The sequence below is a fragment of the Taudactylus pleione genome, unplaced genomic scaffold (genome assembly GCF_031769625.1).
Source record: "Taudactylus pleione unplaced genomic scaffold, aTauple2 ptg000205l, whole genome shotgun sequence".
In the NCBI taxonomy this organism is placed as follows: Eukaryota; Metazoa; Chordata; class Amphibia; order Anura; family Myobatrachidae; genus Taudactylus; species Taudactylus pleione.
Genome location: NW_028284607.1, coordinates 4,178,044 through 4,193,743, shown reverse-complemented (window position 1 = coordinate 4,193,743; position 15,700 = coordinate 4,178,044). Strand labels below are relative to the sequence as shown.

At 42.6% G+C, this 15,700-nt stretch overlaps 1 protein-coding gene across 1 annotated transcript; it reads right to left on the bottom strand.

Moving 5' to 3' along the window:
• Positions 1 to 4,155: 4,155 nt before the first annotated feature.
• On the bottom strand, positions 4,156 to 15,700 carry LOC148517978 (macrophage migration inhibitory factor-like). Its single transcript, XM_088477941.1, has 3 exons — positions 15,409 to 15,700; positions 13,316 to 13,488; positions 4,156 to 4,234 (listed from the first exon to the last, which is right to left on the bottom strand). The coding sequence occupies exons 1-3, from the start codon at positions 15,514 to 15,516 to the stop codon at positions 4,156 to 4,158; spliced, it is 360 nt and encodes a 119-aa protein (XP_088334067.1). The 5' UTR covers positions 15,517 to 15,700.

Genomic DNA, 15,700 nt, shown 5'->3' with positions numbered 1-15,700 from the left:
CACCTATTTTAATGGTCCATCATATTCTTATAAGTACATTGTATATGTAGAACACTTATCTCTACTTGATTATTTTATTTCATTATATTTTATTTCATTAATGTTATATAATGTGGCTTATCTGGGAAACACCTTCAGTTAGTTTCATGCCATATTGTTTTATTAAGACTCACTCACATCAAGTGATCCACAGTTAAATAGAACCATTATATTAACATATAGAACTCTTGTAGTTTAATCCTTAATGTTTACATCCCATATGTCATTAATGCCTAAATATATTATGTAAACATTGGCGATTCACGCTATATGGATGGTCTATTCATCTACTATAGTGTGTATCCAGAATAAATCCAACCTAAAATGGCCGCTGCCACGTTTGAGGACAGAGAAGCCAGGCTTCTATGTTAAATATGGTGACTCTAATGTGTGCATATAACCATATGGATGCCCTGTTCGTCCTCACTAGTGTGTATCTAAGATAAACCCAACCACATCTGAGGACATAGAAGCCAGGCATCTATGTTGCCTCTGATGCGAGCAAACGGAGGGCGGTGCGTCGTTCTGTGCTGCCGCTTGTATGGTCACATTACCCAACATCCAGACAGACGCTGGTAATAGTCATATTCAGCTCCCGCCCCCACACACGCGGCGCGCGCGACCCGGAAGTGACTAACCGGAAGTGCGGCGCCGCTCCACATGGGGACTGATGATCAAAGAGGCTGCCTATATAAGATGGATTACACACTAGGAACATCACTTGCCCTTGATAAAGTCTCTGGAAGAGATGAAACGCGTTGGGTCATCTATATCAGCATATGTACTTTTAACTTTAATCCCTGTTTGAAGGGTATTTTGTTATTCTGCTACTTTGTATCATTTCAATACTGTTCAATAAAACAGTGTTGTATTATCTGACGATCAGTCATTTATAGTATCATAGCCTCCTCCTGCACACACACACAGTGATTGCGGATACAGATTGACACAGGACCAGCAGACTTCATGGTCAGGTAAGCAAACATTCCATACCTAAAGTGACTGCAATTCTAGTGTCGCATGTCTCTCTGATACTACGTTCCTTTCCTGAGGTGGAGAGAGCAGTGGAGAGGAGGTCACGTTTTCACCATATCCTGGTTAAAGGTTTATATTGCCTACAAATACCTGCCTACAGTTTTTGCCTATCTGCAATCAGCATATTGCTATAAGAATTTTTGAATATCCTGCCGACAGCTTTTGCCCACCTGATACACATATTATTTGTTGATTGACATATTACATTTATTGGAGAGACACATCTTGACTACATCATATTGGTATTCATGCCACACTTGAACTCCAGACGTATAAAATTCTAGACCTGAAAACCCAGCCTCAAGTTATTGCCCACCAGCTTGGTAATATAAGCAGACTGTGTTTTATATGTATATATATATATATATAAATATATATAGAGAGCTGTCTTTTCCTAAGACATCTCTCACCAAACTAATCCATTTTGAACACACAGCCCCAAGTTTTTGCTAACCAGTTTTGTTACTAAATACTGACATATTTAATATTCGGGACTACAGAAAGTCAACTTGTTTTATATAGTAGACCCATTGCCACAGAGCGCTTTATCTTAATATTGTTTATGTCTGTTTAGGAAGTGGGGATACTTCCAGAGAGAGCTGCTAGTGGTAGATCAACATCTCCCCATCTATGAGCGCCGACTGCTTTATGTTGTGTTGAGCTTTACAGGATCAGCAAGCGTCCGCAACAGTATGTGAGTGAGCAGGGAAGGGATCCATCCACTGTGCTAGGCACATTTTAAATGTGCTGTATTTTAACGGAGTATTTAAGAAAGAGAAATCGTGTATAGAAATTTATGTGCAGGGTTCTTAACGATCCAGCAGGCTGTTACGGTCATTTGGGGACAACACCCTAGAGACGGAAGCTGCATAGTGTTGATCCTGCGTGTATGCCAAGTGATACGTCTGAACCACAGTATATTTTTATGAGGCTTGCAGAAATGTCAAAGGTTTTCCTTTAGGTTTATCTGTGAACTGCCTGATAGAACCAAGACCCACAGTGGACCATACAGTAATAGGTTAACCTGCTTATACATATTAAAAATTTGGGTTGACTAGCAAGGAAGAGGGAAATGTAATGCTGCCCATCCACTAGAAGACATGCAAAAGATTGCACGATTACGACATTGTAATTGTGCTGTAGTTTCTATGTCTGTGATGAGCCTGCACTGAACGAGCAGTCGCTCAGTGTAGGCACATCAATCATCTCCTAACATGCTCACCCTGATGTTATTGTCAGGTTGTCCAGCATGTTTGCCCAATGATAGATGTCTAAACCACCAGTGGGAGCGCGCATCACTGGTCGTTTCAGAAATGTTTTAAACAATCTGCAAACAATTTTCAAACGATTATAGTTATCGTCCAATCGCTCAATTTAATCGTCTAGTGGATGTGGGCCTATAGGGTTCAGCTTATATTTGTGACGGAGGTAGTGTGACACTTTGTGAGTGGACATCAACAATGGGTTGAGATATAGAGTCACAGATGACAGCGCTCGATATAATAGTGGGAAAAACTAATGCAACTTTGTGTTTGTATTCAAGTCCGTGTGAGTGGTAATAGGATCTATGATGCCCCTACATGCAGCAGTGTTCATACATTGACAACACACAAAGAACAAATGTTTAAGGGCCTGATTCAAAGATGGACAGTAGTGCACAGCCGCAAGGAAACGGCTAGACGCTGCCTTGGATTACCGGTTTGGAAAATGATTCCGGTCACTGTCCCCCAAATGCCGCAGCATATCAATTATGCTGCGCTCAAAGGGGATTTGTGAGCAAGCTCGCAGGACATGTACTGCACATGCATAGAAAAGGCCCTGCGCCGCACCCAGAACAATTGGAGATGTACGCAATCCATCGCGTTTGCATACATCTCTGAATCAGACCCTAAGCTCTTTTCATGAATACTTCAGTAACTGCGTGTTGCAGACTTGAAAAAAAGAGATTTGACCCTACCTTTCCCTAAATCATCCTGTGGTGCTGTAGATCCCAGTCTCTGTAGTCCAGCTACTATTCCTGTGATTCCCCAATCTCTGATGGTGCAGGGGCCCTGTTTGGTGCACAGCTGCTGATGCTTCAGTCTCTGTGCACTTTCCAGTGGCAGTGTAACAGACAGGGAATGGGAACCGACAGCCGTTAGTAATTGCTGCACTCTTGTGACCCTTGCAATGCAGGTCTCCAGTAATGGATAATACTGCATGGCTTGCATAGGGTAATCAGCTGCTTAACTTCAGTATCTGTACACTCTCCATTTCCCCAGCAGTGACAGCAATTGCCGGGAGCTGAAAGCAGGGAGTGGGTGGGAGGCTTCACGTCACAGGAATGGGTGTGTGGATAACTGTGAATCGGCTAATAGCTTGTCCAACCTATCAACAGTGGGTTGGATTGAACAAATGTAGGCACCTCACAGTCATGTAGGTGGAGGAATGAAGTCAGATTAATCCCCTCAAGGAATTAATTCTCTAGTAAAGTGTTGGTATAAGTATTATAGTCATGGTGCCAATCCTGCAAATATCGAAATGAACAGCATGGCTATAGGCTACAGTGTTGAGTAAATTAATACCACCATTGGTTTTATGTTGTTGTAGTATCAACTAGGCCTATCTGGTACGTCTTACGCCGATTTATTCTATTATTCTGGTTAGTTCTCGCTTATTCTATTATAATATGGTGGGGACCCAATGCTAGGGTACTGCTACAGCACTCACTGTTTTTGGGGGAGCCCTCAGGCAGTGGGTAGTTACTAATGAATATTTTTTTTCCATTTTAAATTAAAGTATCTATACAAGTCTGAAACATTTATATAAAAAATAGACAAATAAAACATGTTGAACGGCAATAATAATATTATATGAAGTTTGTAATTAACTCTAAACAGTCATCTAACCTTTGCCTTTTTGCAATAATTGGTCTGTGATATAACGGAATGTCAGTTCTGTAATAATAATTTAAATACTGCAATCATTAATATGTACACACAACTCAATAATGATTTTTTTTTTAATCATTAAAGAAGGTACAATGTTATCAGAGGCTACAGTAACATAAATTGGAGGTGAAAATTTCATTTGTTCATCATGTTAAAATGTGACACCAGCAAAGGTAGTACTATTCCAGCCAATATTAGCGCCATTTACATCCATGAAATTGATGTAAACCCTGAAATAAAAAGAAAAGAATGTAAATAATCAAATTGACTACACAAGTTAAGCACCAATTATCACCATGGCCCAGGGAAGAAAACAAGCAGGACACCACACTCACTTAAGGTGCCCATACATCTGTGACGGATCGCCGTGATGCAGGGATGCGATCGGAAATTTCCGATCACCCACCATTGTTGTTCTGCGATCCATCGCCGGATCGCAGACAATTGACATGTTCCCGATTTGACGATTGGGATCATTTTTTGATCGCGATCGTCAAATTGCCAAAATCCAACATGTTGGATTTTTGCAATCCTGCGATGCCGGGTTGCAGCATCGCAGGATCCCGGCAATCCATCGCAAATGTATGGGGCCTATTAGCAACAAGTAAAGTTTTTTCAGAAAACAGCATTGAATTATGGCAACTACATCATAGATGACTTTAGGATACCACCCTCTTGTGTGTTTGGGATCCCTTAATTGTGCCACAGTGTACAGTGTAATGGGGCATACACACTAGACAATTCGCTCCATGAGCAACATTGTTTAGTGCAGGGTTTGATCACAGCACCCTAGTGAATCAGAATTGTTTTCACGGCACCCTTAAGCCAAAAGTTTGTTATTGAGAAATTCAGAAAAAAATGTAGTGAAGTAGTAAAGTGCAGTAAATTGTGCTGACCTGTCATCCTTTGTCATTTATGTAGTGGGTGACAGGTTTGCGCTTCTGTTTGTCCACATATTTACATTACATTGACCATAAATAATTTCATTTGGTGCTGGACCACCAACCTGAGGCACCCCTGCAAGTGTCCCGAGGCACCCCAGGGTGCCACAGCGTACAGTTTGGGAATCACTGGTTTAGTGTGTCCCTGGCAGGGGTGTGCTCAATGTCGTTAACGAGCCTCCCAGAGCAGTGAAGAACAATAACATGAAGCAGGTGTGTGGTAGAGGGAAGAATATACTGAGCTTTCCTAACTAGGCAAACTGACAGAATTGTTTTTTTTCTGGTAAGTTTTGAATAGCCAGCAGTCAGAAAGATAAGGCATGTTTTACCTGTTCCATGTCTCAGGTAATAGTTTCTCTTTGCACATCCCTTTCTACTCTTTAAATGTCAATTGGTGTTTTTAGTGAATCGATAAGGTAAATATGAAAGAGGAGTACTGTAGATGGCTGTATGTGATTGGCTGTTAGTAATTCACAGCCTCTGGAATTCTCACTAGTGACCGTTGTCAAACTCTATCATTACAGTTTGAGTGCATTTTACAGATTTACAGAGTGAGATTTGTTTGCTGTTCACTGTTCTAGGACGTACTGTATGTTGTATTACAACTCTCTCGTCTCCACACTTCTCCAGAATTCTGGACTATAATATTAAACCCAGCAGCAACGGCAGATCAGAAGTTTGCTAAATAAGTCACTGGGCGTGTTAATACAGTAAATATTGCATGGGCTTTCTGCCAGTTCACACTATTCATTCTTTGACAAACTGATTGTTAGTTTTGGGCTTATCTGCAAAATGAATCATTTTGTCTGTGAAAATGTTAACAGATTATGGGGCCTATTCATCAACACTAAAATAAAGTTTTTAAGACATTTTCCTTAAATAACGTTATTTTGGTCTTCATGTAGCCACTTAGCACAGGAGATATCACAGATATCTCCTTGCTAAGTTCCCTTGCATTAATTTCCACACTCCCCATACATTAGTATGGGGATGTGGAAATTGTGGTATTCATCAAATTCCGAAAATTATCAATTTTCGGAACTTGATGCAGTTACTATTCGCCACTGTGAGGTGGCGAATAGCAGGTGAAACTTACCTGTATCCGCGTGTGCAGGTCCCCCCGACGAGTCCCTCCGGCACTCTGCTCCGTCCTCAGGCTGGTCGGACATGTGTGCTCCCCAGCAGAGCACAAGAAAGTTTAGACAAAAAAAAAAAAGTTTTTTTTTTTTTTTTCTAATCTGTCATGTGGTTTGCTGGGAAACCACATGACAGACCAGCAGGACGGAGCCGGAGGCTGCTGCGCGGACAGGTAAGTCGGGGGGGGGGGAGGTGAGCGGAGGGAGGGGGTCGGGGGGGTACACAAACTTAACGCATCTGTAGGCAGTGCTGCGCATGCACTGGTTTTACAGATGTAACAGCGCATGCACAGCACTGTTTCCAGATGCGATAAGGTAGTGTGGGCAGGGAAAAGTATCTATTTCCCGAAGAGCTTTTCGGAAAAGATACTTATGGAGAGGTGGAATGATGAATTCCACCTATAATTAGCTAGAACTCCATGAGAGTTCTAAAGCTAATTATCTCCAGAGAATTTTTAGGTTTAATGAATAGGCCCCTATGGGGCATATGTATCAAAGCTTGATGTGAGATATAATTGTGAAATATATCACACCAACCAATCATCTCCAAACTATCATTTCTTAAACACAGCCTGCAAAATGTAAGTTAGAAGCTGATTGGTTGGTGATATATATCTCACAATTTTATCTCACATCAAGCTTTGATACATATGCCCCTTAACCCACTAAATGCAACTTTCTGTGTTTATATTCTCAGTACCCTTTAACTTCCAAGTCTCTAACCTTATGCTATTGAGAAATCGGATATTAAGCTATCCACATGTAGACTCCATTTTGTTACAAGATGGTGTGTGCCTTTAAGGTTATTCACAACTTTTAATGCAGAATATTACAGAGAAATATTTTCGCTAACCTTCGAGTTTCAGAACCTTGGAATGTGCAGATGTTTTTCAGACAAGATAGTAGCATGAATAGACTATGGGGTCTATTTACTAAGCAGTGTTAGGAGACAGAGTGAAAAGTGATAAGGTGCCAGCCAATCAGCTCCTGTAATTTTTCAAACACAGCCTGTAAGATGGCAGTTAGGAGCTGATTGGCTGGCACCTTATCACTTTTCACTGTCTCCTAACACTGCTTAGTAAATAGACCCGTATGTATTCTAAACTCCCATGTATTCTAAGCTTGTGTATGCTTACCTCCCTTCCTGAGAAAGATAACAAATAATGAGGAACAAGGAGTGATTTAGGTTTTGTTTCAGGGACAAATTAATGCTTTTTCTTTCTGATAATTGTACGTCACACTTTGAGAACATCCTCCTTGTAATATGTGCCTATAAAAATCTATGTATGCTCTTTCTAATACAACAGAGATGCTTGAACACTGGGCCTGATTCAGAGCCGGACGCTATTTGCACTCGCTCGTTCAGAAAAAGGGGCCGGCTATTTAAATTGAGCGCTCGCTCTCTGTGGTCTGTTGACGCCTCTATGTCTGAGCCAGCGAACGAAAAATGCGCTCGCTATTTTGTAAAGACGCCCCCTGGCCGCTCGCATCCTACGTCATCTCCGCTATTTATTTGATTAATCGAGTACATCGAAAGGCATCTGAACTGCTCGCAGTGCTTGTGGTTGGATTTTCCTCATCATCATCAAACAACCAAGTGACGTGGTCGATGACGCTGCTTTGTTAATTATGCACACCCTTAAAACGCCCGTTTTGACCGTTTGGCACGCCTGCGTTCTGATCACCACTCCCCGTTTTCAAGCACCTTCTCCTGTTACCACCCACAAACGCCTCATCCTGTCACTCAAATTAGCAGGCACTCGCTATTTTGCGAGCGCTCGATTTCCAACCGCACTGACTGGTTGGCGCATGGGCATTACGACCCATAAGCAACAGCAGATGTGCGAACATCGCTCGGAGCGTACGAGCGGCTCTGAATCAGGCCCACTGGCTGGTTTGGTCTGAGTGTTATTTCTCTGCATATCAGCTTGTATAATTAACAGGGATATCCCAGTCAGGAGGTCTGACACACATACAAGAGCTCTACCCGGTGCTAGACTGTTAGAGATCCTGTTGTGGATTTATCACTATTAACTCTAATAAATTGTATGTTCTAGTTTAGTTCCTGAAATAAAAAATGTAAACAGTGCCCTGCCCCCGTTCGGTTTACTTAAATATTAATGATCAGTTTCAGTAATACAGAATAGTTAGATGAATTTAGAGTGTTCAGAAAGATTAGACAGTTGGATAACACAACTAGGCTGTCTCACTGCCTATGAGTACAGTTTTTGTCAGTACGTTAAGGCTGCCACTATCCCTCTGACAAATGCACTGTTACATCTGTTCTGGGTGTGCAGGAGAGGGGCGATTACATACTGGTCTCCACTACATTATAGATAGATTACCTATGGCTGTCCTGGACATTACAGAACTGTGACAACTGACGAGACTCACAAGAACTGTATATGTTTAAAATTGTAATAAACTGAGCAACAACACAGTAAATTTGCTGGTTGCTTCAAAAAGTGTGTGTTGTGTTCTGAAAAAATACACAGCTCTGTTTTAGAAGTCCAGTTCCTCCTGTCCTGCAGCTAAACAGCAGACACAACAGGAGAAGGTTGGTAATTGTATGTACAGCCATGGCCAAAAGTTTAGAGAATGACACAAGTATTGGTTTTCACAAAGTTTGCTGTTTCAGTGTTTTTAGACCTTTTTGTCATATGTTACTATGGTATACTGAAGTAAATTACAAGTATTTCATAAGTGTCAAAGGCTTTTCTTGACAATTATATTAAGTTTATGCAAAGAGTCAATATTTGCAGTGTTGACCCTTCTTTTTCAAGATCTCTGCAATTCGCCCTGGCATGCTGTCAATCAATGTCTGGGCCGCATACTGATTGATGGCCGCCCATTCTTTCTTAATCAATGCTTGGGGTTTGTCAGAATTTGTGGGTTTTTAATTTGTCCACCCGCCTCTTGAGGATTGACCACAAATTCTCAATGGGATTAAGTTCTGGGGAGTTTCCTGGCCATGGATAAATATTTTTTTATGTTTTGTTCCCCGAGCCACTTAGTTATCACTTTTGCCTTATGTAAGTAACCATGGTTAACAGAGGACTAACAATGATTTCATGCTCCACCCTCCTTTTAAAGCTTCCAGTTTGTTATTCTAAAGGCCCCCATACATCAGCAATCTGAAAACCACAACTGAACAATTTTAAGATTTACTGCCCGATTTTAGGATTTCCCAATGTAGCAATCTGCACCCATACACTACAGATCTGTTTCAGTGATTTGCAGATCGATTGCAGCAAGTACAGATCTGCCAATCTTGAAAGGGTCCAACATTTTGCTAGAAACGGTCTGCAAATCTGCTGATCATGTCCATACACTAGCAATCCACACCCCCAATCAATCTGTGAAATCCAACATGTTGGACAATCTGATCAAACAATTCCAATCACTTTTTGGTTGCAATCTGCGATCTGTGAACCCCATACATTGCAGATTTTTATACACAATCAATTGTAAATTGCAGGATTGCCACAATCAATTGCTGATGTATGGGGGCCTTGACTCAATCAACATGACCGTGATCTCCAGCCTTGTCCTCGTCAACACTCACCTATGTTAACGAGAGTCACTCCTTTTGTGGCAGGGCTGAAATGCAGTGGAAATTATGTTTTTGGGATTAAGGCCCTGATTCAGAGCCGGACGCTCTGACAGAGCGCTCGCTCTGAATCAGAGCCGTCCTTCTCTTTTTTTAGAGCGGCCTCCTGGCCGCTCGCATAGCTGTGGGTGACCACCCACAGCTATAGCGAACGGCCAAAGCGATGGTCTCGATGGTCAAGACCATCGCGAGCATCGGGCTTGCGATGAGACCCTTGTGGTAGGGTCTCGTTTCCGCAAGCCCTGGAGTGCTTTCGGCTCTATCAGAGCCGAAGGCATTCCCACTGACATCACTTGTGATGTCAGTGGGGCCGGCCCCAGACGGTAGGCATTCCCATAGGGCAGCCACGCCCCCAGCACGCCCACCAAAGGGGGCGTGCTGTCACTCACCATCGACAGCACGCCCCCTTGTAGCGAGACCCATAGCGACGGCTTGCCCGTCACTATCCGGGTCTCACGCATGCGCACGACGGAGCCGGCTCCCTCGTGCGCATGCGCACTGGGCCAACATTGACCCGCTTGCGAGCGCTCAGCGCTCGAGAGCTGGTCTGAATTAGGCCCTAAGTTCATTGTCATGACAAAGAGGGACTTTGCAATTCATCTGATCTCTCTTTATGACATTCTGGAATATATGCAAATTGTCATCATTAAAACTGAAGCAGCAGACTTTGTGAAAAACAATACTTGTGTCATTCTCAAAACTTTTGACCATGTCTGTAGTGCTGTTTCCCAAACACAGGGCCTGATTACCTATGGATCGCGGTTGCGATTACACACGCAGAGCTACTGCGAAAATATACTAATGAATGCAATCACAATACCATCGCACAGCCAGCATAGACACACCCACTACCACTATCTCACACCGTAATGCCTTTCAGTCCTGCGTATACACCGGCCACTCAAGGACAATTACAGCAGGTCTGACCTTACTCAGAAATGGCTAACCTCTTCGCAGGCAGTGAGTACTCCAGCTGTGTATGCCGTCGCAGTGGCTAAATTATGCACGCCCATGCAATTGTGTTCAAATGGACTAGCACGCTTGCGTTTCTTCAACCACTCCCCCGTCACCACCCCCAAACAGTGACCTCCCGTCACTCACTCTGCAATGGCTTTGTGGGAGCTGCGCAATAGCAGTTCTGTGGATGCGCACTGCGATGCATTTCGGCTGTATGCGTACGCTATTGCAATGGCAGTCCATAGTGAATCAGGCCCTCGGTCCTCAAATCCTCTTTCCACTCCAGGGTTTAAGGATATCCCTGCTTAAAAACATAGATGGGTAAATCAAAATGACTGAGATACTAATTAAGTTATCTGTATTTAAGCATGGATAATGTTGGAGCTGGTTGGTGATGCTTAAATGTTTATTAATTGATCAACTTTCAAAGAGGTGAATAGTATATATCCTTTTTCCAAACAAGGTCTCAGCACTCTAGAATCCAGCCAAGCAGCATTTGAAAACACTCACAGGTATTGATAGCTGGAAGAACAGGTAAAGCTGCACACACACACAACGATTTTTTTTAACGATTATAGTTAAACGATATCGTTTGAAAAAATCATTCACTTTCTGAGTCAAACGATGAACGATTATCATTCATGCGCGTTCACATTTGTAGTTTGTAGTTCAGTCAGACTTGTCAACTCAACGATTTTCAGTAAGGGAATATGCAAAAATCGTTTGTAGTTCACAAAAATCATTCATTACACTTTAAAAAATCGGACAGAAAATCGTTGGTAAAATCGATGTGTGTGTATGCAGCTTAACAGAGAAACTATCTGCCAACAGTCCCGATTATGGTTGGCAGCTAGGAGGTAGGCTGTTCCTATTCATGCTGATCATTCTAAATGGGGAACCACATCCACCTAAAAGTGGTGCACACAGTTTTGTCAATGTATTTGAAAGGGAAGAGGTAGAAGGATGGCCTAACATTGTCTAAAGCAGGACTAAGCAATCTCTGGCACTCCAGCTGCCTAAGAACTACACATCCCGGAATGTATTGCCATAGTTTTAGCAGCAAATCTCTTGGGGCATGCTAGGATCTGTAGTTCCACAACAGCTGGAGTGCCACAGGTTGCCTACCCATAGTCTAAAGCGACCACTTCACCCCTTGCCTGCTGCTCACTCTCACATCTGGCTGCATGGTGGCATTCATACCTGTGGTCAACCTGTTGGGGTTGGGCACGGGATGCACTCAGAACCCTGCAGGTAAGTATCCTAACACTAACCCAACCCTTTCCCCCGCCCCCCGCAGCCTAATCCGAGTCCTCCCCCCGTGCAGCCTAACCACTAACTTAACTTAACCCTCCCCCTAACCCTAATACTTAGCAGCGGAAAACCGGTGGTCGGGATGCTGGCGCCGGGTTTCTGACCTGTATCAGGATTCTGGCGCCAGCATCTCGACCGCTGGGATGCCAACTATAGCCCCTGGCTACATACAAAATGAGATCACTTTAAAAAAAAATTTCTGGGACACTTTATATTCCTAATCTGTCCCTGATTAGAGGAAAACAGACTTAACTGGACCTTTGTAACTACCTATTCTTTAAAAAAGAAAAAAAAAAAAAAAAGAGCACTGCTTTCCATTGACATGAAACAGTCCTTTATAGGGGGATGGGTATGGGATGCTGGCGGTGGCATCGCGACAGGATTAGGATACCGACACCTGTCGGTAAGTATCTTAACCCTCCCCTTCTCCCTACCCTAACCCCCCCCCCCCCCCAGTGACTAACCCTCCCCTTCTCCCTACCCTAACCCCCCCCCCCCCCAGTGACTAACCCTCCCCACAACTAACCTTCGGGATGCCCGCGTCGCGATTCTGACAGGTCTCGAGATTCCGGCAAACACGATGGTTTGCGTACAACTGTGATGTTTGCACAAGTGCAGATCTCCTTGCCTGGACACCAGGAAGCGTCCCAGAAAACAAGGGCTTGTCTGTCCAGTTTTGTAGGCTTGCTGAAGCCAGTGGCTGCGTTCTTGTACGCAGCTTCACTGACTTCAACTGTGAGAAAACACCGGCCATACTGAGTAACCTGAAGGTTGCTCAGATGACTGATGGTCATGCAGAGTGATCTGATGCTGCGTCTTTGGATCACATAACCTGACAGAAGTAGTCTATTCACATGACGCTTCCAGCATCACCACCATATTTTGTGCTACTGCGTCCATCTCTGAATCAGGCCCTATACTAGTATTTGTTTGATATTAAATATATTTCGTCATTTAGGGTATATAATGTATACTCGGCTAGTGTATAAGAATTGTTAAATGGCCACATTTGTTAGTAAGAAAGTGCAGAAGTGAATATGTACAGTAACCTAGCTGCCATAGATGACTTACATCACAGGGTCTCAAGCTCGGTCCTCAGGACCCCAAACAGTGCATGTTTTCCAGGTCTCCTCACAGAATCACAAGTGACATAATTAACTCCACCTGCAGATCTTTAAAATGTGTCAGTGAGTAATAAATACACCTGTGCATCTGCTGGGTGACCTGGAAAACGTGAACTGTGTGGGGGTCCCGAGGACCGAAATTGAGAACCACTGACTTACATAATATAAAATACACTTTTCAATAAAGAAGCAAAAATGGTGTGGGATGGGAAAGGGTGGGTGTGAGACGTGCCTGTCAGGATGTATATGCAGCTGTTTATTCAGAATATCACAAAGAATCTTGGAATAATTCTCGTTCCGTGGACCTCCAGTCTTGCCAATGCTTTGCAGAGTGCACAGTGCACAGGGATCTGATGTCCCAGCAAAGATCATAAGCTGGTTTGGATGAATCATCACAGCAAAATTCTACAGAGAAAAAAAAAAACAGAACGTAGTGGGAAAGGTTAATATAGCAGTATACATAAAATGCAAACCCAGGAAGAAGTGAGGCTAAAGTCTAATTTATGGGCTGTGGCTTCCAAGGGTCGTGTGTTAAAGTAAAATGTGGTCCTTCCCATTACTCATAGAGGGACTAATTCTGTGTTGGAAGTAAACCAAAAGGTGGGGCAGATATAAAATGTGCAAAGATTTTAAATGAGGGGGGGCATGTACAGGCTCAAATGTAAATTGCAGTGTAAATATAAAGCTGCCCAGTATTTGTGGGCTACATGCAAAAGCACCCAGTATTTACCCTGCATGCAAAAATAATAAATGTATTTGACCCCTTGCATCGCAACATGGTTTGTTCCAAAAGCACAGTTACTTGCTTTTCTCGCTAACCATCCCCGGAGGGATTTACTTTCTAGGGAAAGTAATATATAGACAGGATCGATTGGAGTTCTTCATCAAAACTGAAGCATCTTGAAGTGCACAGCAGGTGTGGTTTGTAGTTGACTGCGAATGTGTGCTTTTCCAATCAGGATTTAGGTAGCAAGTGCATTTCCTAAACTAGTGGTTCACAAACTTTTTTGAATCACGACACTCTATAGTATCCGCGTTTTTTGCATGACACACCTAGGCCAAAAGTTTCTTAATTTAATAATTTTCGCTTAATTTCTCATTAAGTAAATTGTACTTCTACTGTATGTCATCCTTAGGTTCAGTTATATAATGGTGGACAGGGTTGCACTTGTTTGTCTACATATTTTATGTTTTGGCAGCCACAAGCTCTGGTTTTGCCTATGGACCATAAAAAATTTGATTTGGTTCTTGACCACCAATCAGTGGCACCTTTGCAAGTACGCCACGCCACACCGTCTGGGAACCACTGTTCTAAACAATTGTCACCTTGTTCACGTCTACATATAATATTTTTCTATACGTATAATAAATACAGGCTTGGTTATTAACCCGAAGGAATGCAAAGTTGGCAACTTGGGTTTTAGCTCACCATAAAATGCTTGAAAAACTCAATGTCATTTCCTATATTTATTTTCTTCGCTGAATAGAAATGTTAGAGCAAGTGCAATAGGTAATATGGGCCACATTTCCTCAGCATGTCAGTGTACCATTTATGTAGGACTAAATAAGAAAAAACCTGATCGTAATGTAGCCTGTATTTATTCTTAAACATATTGTGCGATTATATATAAAACCATGCACCATCCGTTACAAACTGTACTGTCCCGAAAAGAGCGTAACAGTTGGGAACAGGGCCAATGTAAGTGCTGTGGGGGATACCGGCATGGTTGAGCACTAGCTTCATATGTGAAAAATGTTAGTAAGACACAGACGGTGGCTAATTCTCCATGTCAGCAGCCATCGATCTATCTGGGCATGCCAAGGGGTATTAAAATCACTGTATGAGTGACAATGTCCATAATCATTGGAGCCCTAGACTAGGTTTGCTTAATTGCTGACAATTCCCTTCAGCTTGATGAGACAGAAAGCTCATCAGGGCACAGTTTGCTTCTCTCAGTACACTTCATTAATAATTATGCCAACTTTAAAAGCCCAGAAGGCGGCCTAACTTCATGCAAACATATAAAAAGGCCATTTTAGGATAAAGCACATAGCTGTAACAGTAAATGTAATATATGTTGATTTCTAAAGTGTCCAGATATTTAATAGGCAGCAGGTTCATTGTTAGAGGACCAACCTTACAATTCTATAAAGCATATTTCACTCTGCAAATACTGTAAAATAGCATCAATCAATAATGCATATGAATCTGGAACACCCCAATGTACAGTACATATAAAAGCACATTATTCCAGTGATGTCCAATAAATAGGAAGCAGTTTCTGAGCGCTCTTCTTAGTGACTGCATACCCATCCCCTTCTTACCTTAGCTGGTACATCCATGGCCTTCTCCAACGCCTTCCACAGGTCAGACATCAGGGTCTCAGGCACTGCACTCTGGGGTACATTGGTGTGCAGGGTGAATATGGGCATGATGTGATAGCTGTCTGAGAGGATATAATCAGAATGGATACAAGGCAATCACTGCAGCAGTCCTCAGGTTCTGAAGCACTGTGACAATAAAGCAGCTCTTAATGTACAAAGTTTGCATAAGTTATTTGTACACCTACTTCCCTCTGTGCTGTTATCACACATTTATCCACACAAAGCTAATCTA

Excerpts from the sequence above, each read along its gene's own strand:
- LOC148517978 (XM_088477941.1), bottom strand. The coding sequence starts at position 15,516 with ATGCCCATATTCACCCTGCACACCAATGTACCCCAGAGTGCAGTGCCT. Across the intron at positions 13,489-15,408 it reads CCATGGATGTACCAGCTAAG|AATTTTGCTGTGATGATTCA; the intron begins GTAAGAAGGGGA and ends TTTTCTCTGTAG. Across the intron at positions 4,235-13,315 it reads CTGCATATACATCCTGACAG|GGTTTACATCAATTTCATGG; the intron begins GCACGTCTCACA and ends TTTTTATTTCAG.